The sequence below is a fragment of the Hippoglossus stenolepis genome, chromosome 15, assembly GCF_022539355.2.
Source record: "Hippoglossus stenolepis isolate QCI-W04-F060 chromosome 15, HSTE1.2, whole genome shotgun sequence".
NCBI lineage: Eukaryota > Metazoa > Chordata > Actinopteri > Pleuronectiformes > Pleuronectidae > Hippoglossus > Hippoglossus stenolepis.
The window spans coordinates 22,972,561-22,981,988 of record NC_061497.1 but is presented as its reverse complement, the minus strand read 5'-3'; the positions used below and the strand labels follow the sequence as shown (position 1 = coordinate 22,981,988).

The 9,428-nt window shown below is 44.3% G+C and overlaps 1 protein-coding gene across 1 annotated transcript; it reads left to right on the top strand.

Moving 5' to 3' along the window:
• The first annotated feature begins 483 nt into the window (after positions 1-483).
• On the top strand, positions 484-9,428 carry sap30l (sap30-like). The gene is made up of 4 exons (XM_035178641.2): positions 484-1,249; positions 3,858-3,980; positions 4,301-4,399; positions 6,720-9,428. The coding sequence occupies exons 1-4, from the start codon at positions 1,064-1,066 to the stop codon at positions 6,846-6,848; spliced, it is 537 nt and encodes a 178-aa protein (XP_035034532.1). The 5' UTR covers positions 484-1,063; the 3' UTR covers positions 6,849-9,428.

The window sequence follows — 9,428 nt, the reverse complement described above, 5'->3', positions numbered from 1 at the left end:
ATTTTTATTGTCATATTACTGCTTTTATGGGTTTTCAGTTTTCATATACTTATTAATTTAATCTGAACAATACCTTGTTGTCCGTGTCCTATTCACATCCTGCTGATTCATTATGTCTGTTATATTTACTTTTCTTGCTTTGCTGTCAAAGCACTTTGTAAACTCTGTTTTTATATAAAGTTTATTATATCATAATAATTATTGTGCATTAACATGAATGCAACATTAAATCAATTTGCTATGATTGATATTAACTGTGTGAGTAGTTGTTTTAAAGTATACTCAGTCAGTTCAGCTCCTTGTTAACTTGAAGCTTCTTCACCTTTAACCTCCTTCAGTGAAAAAAAAAGAAAACAACACATGACGCCGAGTGATACAGGAAGAACCCACAACGAGACCGATGCGTCTTTCAACCAATAGAAAAGCAGCATTTAAACGCAAGGCCCGCCTTGGTGGAAAATCCACCAATCCTGTGCCGGGATCGGGACTTCCGCCCCGGACACGGAGCGTGTCCCATTGTACGAGCTGCTCTCGAACCCGCGGTTGTTGCGGCGCAACCCTGTTTAAATGCGTGATTCCTGTAAAGTTGTTTCGTCTCGTTGTCGCCGGTTCACCGCCTGAGAGTCGGGGCCACACGCGAATCTTGACCGAGAAAGCACCGCGTTGTCAGCGGGACAAACAGCGGCGGGTCTCCCCGGAGGAATCAGTTGGTTGTCGGCTGCGGAGCCACCTTGCGGTCCCGCTAGCACCGGAGCTAGCTAACGTTAGCGGCGGCGGTTTGTGCGGCGTGAATCTGCCGGTGATCCGCAGGGAAACATGCGTCCAACCGGACACGGTCGTGTTTCCAAGTGAGTCACCGGAGCTTGGGTAAAACACCGGGGGCCGCTCGGCGCTCGAACCGCAGCCGTTAGCCGAGCTAGCTCGTTAGCTAACACCACCGGGTTGCCTTTCACAAAGGGGGGGCAGAGCGTGAACGGGAGCCGCGGTCGTCCACCTGACGCCGGCTGCTTAACCGACCTCGCCCGGGTTCTGTCGTAGCGCGAGCACCCGACCCGGTCCCAGGATGAACGGGTTCAGCACGGAGGAGGACAGCCACGACGGACCGCCCGCGCCGCCGTTCTACGGGCAGAGCTGCTGCCTGATCGAGGACGGGGAGCGCTGCGGCCGCTCCGCTGGAAACGCCTCCTTCAGCAAGCGGATCCAGAAGAGCATCTCCCAGAAGAAGCTGAAGCTGGACATCGACAAGAGCGTGAGTTTCATGTGCACGTGTATTGTTTACGTTTGAATCATCCGGGGAGGGTGGGGGGTAGCGAGTCGCTGGAAGTCAGGTTAGCTTGTTCAGGGGAAACCGTTGAGACGCTCCAGCTGTCAGCTAATGCTAGTTAGCATGTTCGTAAACGTGAGGTCAACACCGGGACACGTTCGCAGCTTCCCCTCGGGCGGCGAACTGAGGGGGGGGGTCTGTGGCTGAAGCTAACCTGCTAACCTGCTAACTCTTGTTTTAAAACGTCAGGTTAGCATTTAGCCGCGTTAGCTCCCTGCAGGACAGCGGGTTCCTGTCCGGATCAACCCGGAGCTTTAACTGCGACAAGCCCCCGCTGCTCCTCTTAAAATGGCTGTTGTCAGGGAAGCTTGCGGGAGCCGAGCGCCTGCAGCCCGGTCACAGCCGGTTAAAGCCCCGGAAAGTGGCTCTAAACTCGGACTGGAGCTTCAGGATGTTTCTCCTGGGACATTTCTGTGTGTTTCACTCGAGTCTCGCGTGTTTTCATGACACTCTGCACCTTTTTTAACCTGTTTACAATGTGAAACTAAAGTACTCTGGAACTAAAGCTCCAAACTTAGGCCTCGTGAACCGTTCAAACGTTTCTGGACGTCGATTCATTCTCTGTCTGAATCAGCAGTAGAAATAGGATTTGATATTAACTCTTGCCTTAACTTTCTTAATGATGTGCCCAATCTTCATATTGATAAGAAAGTGCAGACTGTTAATTACTTTGCAACATATTTCAGACTTCTACTTTGGACCAAACTCTCACCTTTCCAGAGATGAACTCTTGAAAAACACAATGCTGGACATGTTTATTAAAGAGTTACGTCCTCCATTGTTCTCTAGCTTGAAGATCTCATTCAAAGATTGATGAAATTTAGCTGTTTACGACCGTCACTGTCTTTGTCACTTCATGTAGGCTGAGTGACTCCAGCAGAAAGTTGCTCTAAACTCGCACTGGAGCCACAGTGTAGTTCTCGTAGTACAGTTCCATGTTTTCCATTACACTCTGCACTTTATAACACAGGAAACTACTCTATAGTGGCCTGCTTACAACGTCAGGAAGTTTTTAAAACCAGGCAACTGGTCCTGATAAGAAACCAACGGCTGGTTCACCAAGCAGGCAGGTGTATCAGACCCCCAGAGACCCCCCCCCCCACCTTCCCTGTGTGACAGTTAAATATAGACAATCTATTGCAAGGTTATTTAGGAATATGCACCACTGAAACAAAATGTATTAAGTTTCCAGCAAGGTATTAACTTGCATATTATTGTCTCAAGGATTCATTTATTAACATTTCACATGCCAGGACAAACTGCATGAATAATTTTTAGCTCTGAATCCTGAACTGTGTTAAAACTTACTGAGCTTCTTGTAATAAACAAAGAAGAAATGTAATTAAAAGCAAAATGTAATAATAATGATGATAAGGAACATAGAGTATAAATAGATTCATATATTTTTTTAATCATAAGCAAGGGAAGAGAACATGATACCAAACATAATCAATTCATTTATAAAACTGTTATAAACCATCTTGGTTCTGCTCATGGGCACTCTGCCCTCCGTGTGACGCTGGAGTGAGTAGCTGGGAGTTGATAAACATCTGGACAGCTCGATCTAGCAGATTTTAAAAACTTTATCATGGAAAAACTATAAAATAAACATCTGCAATACAAACCACTAAATAAACACTTTGAACGTGCACCAGTAAGACACAATATTTGAAGGCTACAGAAACATATTAGATTGCAGAGTATTGTCTCAAACATTTTGTTTATTTTGTGGAAAGAAAGTAATTAACGTTGTCCTCCGAGATTTTGCGTCACAGCCAAAAACCAAAACAGATCAAATAGAAGTGATTATACAACTGAAATCTACATCTGTGCAACTGGATCTAGTAGATGTCATGCTTAAAATATGTTTACAACTGTTAAGTGGTTATGGAAGAACTATAATAAACCATAACATGTTCCTTGCTCCCTTCAAAGAGACAGTAGAGATCAGTGAATACAAGCATAGATGTGTCGTGGCTGCAGAAACCCGCCCTCTTAATCCTCATTGTATTCAGGGGGGTTTTACTCTTTAGTTCCTGGATGGCACCATGTTGAGAACCCCGGTGCAGCCTGAGAAAGAAGGAGCTGCTGCTGCTCTTGTTCTTCCTGCGAGTTTTTGTTTTCCAAGCATGCTGGGACTCATGCAACCAGTCACAGTGTGGCCCAGTGGAATGACATGCACACGAGTTCACTGCAGGACAGACGTGTATTTTAGGCCGTTCAGCTGAGGCAGCAAACACAAGATGGCACACTTTAATTATTACCTTTTAGAAAAGCCTGTGGTCAGGGCTGAGAGTCAATACCTTTTTACTTTACAAGAGAATCTGTCTGTAGATAGATTTGTTTTTCTTGTACAGCCACTTGTGCAAAGACAAAATCAAACACTGCTGAAAAAAAGATTATCTACTAGCACAGTAGCTCGGGTGTTGTGTTGACAACTGTTTTGAAGATTGTATTATCGAGGGACCTTGTGTATTCCCATACGGTTTTGTCCGTGGACTACTCCTTTTAATGCTCGCTGTTGTCTTTATAGGTGCGACACCTCTACATCTGTGAGTTCCACAAGAACTTCATCCAGAGCGTCCGCAACAAGAGGAAGAGGAAGACCAGTGACGATGGAGGAGAATCTCCGGATCATGACGTGGAGGTGCCTGAGGTAACTTGGACGCACGAGTTACCCACAGTGACGTTGTATTTGTGTGTAGAGCCCGAAGGACCTGTAATTGTTTTGTAGAGCAAAGGAAGAGAACGCAATGAAGATGGATACTCGTATATATTCATCCTGTGTGTAGTTTTCCTTCTTTCGTTTCCAGTGTTGATTGTTGCAAACAGACATCATTGAAATGTCAGCCCCTTTAAAAACTGAAGAGAAGTAAATCTCTCAAATTTGTGAATCAAAGATGGAGGCAGGATAAAATGTCATCATCTCTCCAAACCGAGTAACTGACTGTGTCCCTGCTTGTGCCCTGTGTTCAGGTCGACCTTTTCCAGCTGCAGGTGAACACGTTGAGACGCTACAAGCGACACTACAAGCTGCAGACCAGACCTGGACTCAACAAGGCCCAACTGGCAGAGGTGAGAGCCGCTGGTACCCGAAAGTGTAACCTAACTTTCATTCTGTATTAACCATGAAACCAGATCAATATCCGAGTAAAAATATTTCCCTGAGCTTACATTAGACTCTGGTCCCAGTGCTGGAACCAGAGTCACTGCAGTGGTTCCTAGTTCCAGCTGTGGAAATGCAGTTTAAGTGCAATTCCTAAATTGGGTTTTAAGAATATGAGTGAACAAAGACGGAGGGAGAGAAACTTTCTGCTGTGGAGTTTTCAGCCTCTGTTTACCTCTGGATGTCTTCTCATGTTTGACTGAATGTAAAGAATGGATGTAAATAACACAATCAGCAGCTGCAACTCCCAGGTCCCTGTCTCGACATTTGCTGCACGACCCGGTGTTTGAATCCTTTCACTTGAACCACAGCAACCGTTTAGCTTCAGGCATTTTGTTGTCGTGTTGACTGGAGTTTGACGTAGCTACTAGCTAACTGTCGGCTAGCGTTACATCCTGCCAGAGCCGAGTAGAGAGTGCGTTGCCACCAGAGTTGAGTGTGACATTTAAGTAGCTTGTTAGCATGACAGCTGTGTCAGTACAGAGCTCAGGCAATGAAATGAGGCACAGAAATCCCAACACTTACAGATGTCAACCACTGATCTACAACCCCACCATTAGTTTATCTTTCTAAAAACTCAACACAAGCTCTCCTCGAGTTACACAAACTTAACTTCACAGCTTCGAAGCAGCGTCCTATGGGAAGCTATGAGTTTCCTTTTTGAAATAATAACGCATGTAGTTAATTGTGTGTGACGCTGAACGCCACCGAGCCGCCTTCATGAGGTGTTGCCAGCATCTTTCTTCTTGACCCTTGCCTCCATGTCACTCATTTGCTGTGATATACGTCGTGTGGCAGCTCATAGTCGGCAGTAATTGGTTGTGGAGAGATTGTTAGTCTAAATTGCTGAACCGACAGGTGGACCTCATGCAGCTGGCTCGGCCCTTGTCCGTACAAATGCGTCCAGTATACAGCGCTCTCAGTCAGTCCGGGGGGGGTCGGGTCGGATGTGAACAGGCTGTAGAGTTAACAATCTGAATGAATGAAACTGTAAGTTGAACGTTTCCCTCGGCTTTAACTCAGGTTCAGGCCCCTTTTATTAATGAGCCTCCCACATCATTAATAAAGCAGCAGTCAACAGCTCCACAAGCAGCTGCAGCAGCCCCCCCCCCTTCAGCTCCGCTCAGGAGAACCAGGGGCTGCGGTGCACGGCTGCACACAGGATGTTTGTTTTCTTCTCCTTCTGCTACTTCATAAATCCAAACAGCCATTACTCACTTCAGTTAAGTGAAACGTCTCGAGTTGCCGATGATAAATATCTAAAAGATTTAAGTTTCGTGCGATTCAACAGTTATTGAACAAAATCTTTGCAGTTGGGCATCGTTCACACAGGGAAAAGCTTCTTATGAACAGTAAAGTCCAAATGTTTGAGTGTTGTATGAATCCGTGTCTCCTGTATTGACTGGACTCCGGGTTTAACTCTTCTCTCCACGGAGCTTTGGTTGATTTTATAAAGTACACTGTGAAACTTTGGATGTGTCCATTGGGCCAAGAACAACAACACGACGCATGTGTTTGAGATAAATTGTTCATGATTGTAAATTAGATGAAGATCTCCACATTTCAGATGATTTCTAAACGTAAATGGAGATTTGTCCGTCACCAATCGGTGTGAAACATTAAGTTTACTGATCCAGTAAAGGCAGGCGGCGCATTGCATGACCTGAGTTTTCCTTTATTTCCTGGTCATTGTCCATAAGTTCATTGTTACTGGATTGTCATTGAGACGTAATTAGCTCTCTGAAGACACCATGTTGTTTCCTTGTGGCTTGGCCAGGACCCTGCTTTCTCACTCATGGTCGTTCTTTAGAAATTGTCAGGAACATTTCTATAAACACCCGTAAATTTAAAGAACAATATTTCATCTTTGTGATGTGCAGCCTTTCACTTTTTCTCTTAAAGAAAAGCTTCGCCTCTTAGATGAATCATGGAAGTTGTGGCTCTGGCCCCAATTTTCTGTCTGAACCCGAGCGAGCCTTAAAAAATAAATAAAACTAACCCAACCAGACACAAACACAACAGTAATTTGGTTTTCCTGTTTCCAGTCCAGTGTTTTGCCCAAGTACAGGCATATGCAGAATAAACCAAGTAGATGGACTCCCCCGCCAACATGACACGACCTGAATATCATTTCAGCTCCAGACAAATCATGAAAACGATTATTATGATGAACATGGTTTGTGTACACTGAGCTTTTATTTGAACTTTTGCTTTTCCCCTCCTCTGCAGACGGTGAGTCGTCACTTCAGGAATATCCCCGTGAACGAGAAGGAGACGCTGACGTACTTCATTTACATGGTGAAGAGCAGCAAGAGCCGCTTGGACCAGAAAGGAGACGGCGGCAAACCGTTGGACTAAAGCTTCCCCGACAACAACCGCAGCAATCGCCACGACAGGAATCGACAGTGATCTATACCCACGGTGACAAACAATCATTATTGAAGCTGGACACCACTAACTACAGCAACCACCGCTTTGACAAGCTCCTCCCACAACCCTGCGCCCCACTCCTCCTTCACACCAGACAGTGACTCTCTCTGTCCTCAAAGGACGACCCACAGAGAAGGAGGCTGAAGAATTCAGGATGGGACGAGTTTCGCTTTCGCTCATTTCGCCCTTTTCAGATAAAACCCAGTCCGTGCACATGTTGTCACGACGATCGATCCGCTCTCTCCTCCGCAAAAAGCCGAGTCCCTAAAGACTGTCGAGGACCAGGACGCCGCGTCTCCGCAGGGTTTTTACGTCGTCACGCTGTAATGTAACTTGTCGATATGTACAAAAGGAATCACGTCCGATCTGAAGTAACCTGGTGGAATGAAATGTACAAAATTAGCTGCCTTAAGTGTAAAAAGCAAAAACACGTTTTGGTAATTTTGGGGGATTTTTCTTTTTCTTCTCTTTGCCGAGTTGACTGTTAAACACGTTTCGCCATCCACGGGGAACGCTTGTGCCAAACAGAGACCGAAAGAAGAGTGTTGGTGATGAATGATGCCGAGTGGGAGGTTTTCTCTTCTTTTTTTAATGTGAAAGAACGAATGAATTGTGGGAAAGCGGAGCCGCCGTCACTGAACTCCCGTTTAGCTCACGAGGGGCTCGGGGGTCACAAAACTGGCAAAGTCTTTCGCACTCTAAAATGAAGAAGTCGCCGTTTTCCAACCGAACGTGATGCATTGAACGACTGTGGTGAATGAAGTAGCATTTGGCTGCGACCCACTCTTCTCCCTCACCGTATCAACACACAAGGATTTATTTCTCTGAGCATTGCAGGCGGTCGCTACTTCCTTTTTTAAAAAAATATATATATATATTTAGTTTCTTTCTTTTTAGTTGAGCCACAATTCTATTGGTTGTATAAAGTTGTTTCTTGGAGATATGATTTAGTTGTTTTGTTTTTCAGCTAAAAGGAAATGTGTGCGTCTGTGTGTGTACTTGTACTTCTGTCTTTGTGAGGACTTGTTTCACCTTTTTGGAGAGAGGACATCTCAGCCGGTCCTCATGAATTGAAAAGGCTGTTTGAGTGTTAATACTTGATATTAGGGTGATGTTATGGTTTAGGCGTTTATTTGTGGTAGTAAAAGTTAAGGGTAGTGAGCTCGAGTGTTTTATGTCAACAAGTGTCCTCGGAAAAGAGAGAAGTACAAGTATGTCAGTGTGTGTGTGTGTGTGTGTGAAACAGGGGAAAGAGTAAATATTGGCACCTTTTTAATATTTAAGAGTTTATAGTGGACGGCGTCTCAACTCTCGATTTGAAGCTTTTCCAACCTGGATGTATTTCAAGAAGCTGGATTGATGACTGTAGATTGTTCTTTTGTTTCTTCCCATAGTTGGAATGTCACGCAGCAGAGCTCATTCACTTCACAGTCACTTAAAGTCACTTAAATTACCCACACTCGTAGATATTAGTCCTCCAGAATCGAATGGCTTCTTTCTTGACCCATGTCCCATCCTTCCTCTTACGTTTTGTGGAAATCTGTCCAGTGGTTTTAGCCTAATCCTGCTGGGGACCGGGGAGGAAACGTAAAAACATGTCTTACATCTTCTGGGTGCCCTTCGTCCTCATCATGCTGCAGAAATCCCTTTTTAGAGGAAGTCTTCAATGTTTAACAGGTTGATGCAGAACTGAAACTGTCCCTCTGGCTCATGTGCGTAACTGAATGTGATACATGTCCAATGTGAATCTAATCTGACTCCAAAACTGCATCACAACCAAACTGGATTAGTGTTGCTGGTTTACGACTCGACTCCTTAAAGGTTTCACATTTGTACGTAAACAGTGACTCTGCTAGTTTTGGCTGCAACTTATGATTTATTTTCCTTATTTCTATTTAAGTAATCTATCACTTGTCCATCTTGCAGTGTATGAAATGCTCTGCAGAGCTGAAGAATCACGTCCCTGTTGAACTTTGCCATCAGCGGTTCGACTGGGTCTTTTTAATTTTCACCAAACCGCAGGCAGTGATGAGAAATGACCAGTAGGTGGCCTCCTGTGACCCCTGTTAGCGTTAAACATGATGAATTTGACACGCTTATTTAAATCCTGTGTTGTTGCCGACGTCCGACTTCTGTTTGTCCTTCATCTTCAAATGCTCGTCCTCTGTAAACTGCATTTCTTTTCTTTTTAAATGATGGTGACTTCATGAGCGTACACACTGTTTGAGCTTCTTCTTTCTTTTCTTTTTTTTATCTCGTCATCTTTTGTTGCGTTATATTTAAGTTGACCAGGTTTCATTTTGTTAGTGTTTGTATTTTTTCAGTTTTGGCTTGTAGGTTTTTGTTAGTGTCATGTAGAGAAACACCCGACTTTATTAACTCATAGGCCATGCCACATTAACCTAATTATTGTATTAGAAAAAACATATTTAAATATGACTGCTTATTGCTCCTGATGATGATGATGATGATGATAATAATTATAATAAATGTATTGTACAGGCAGAA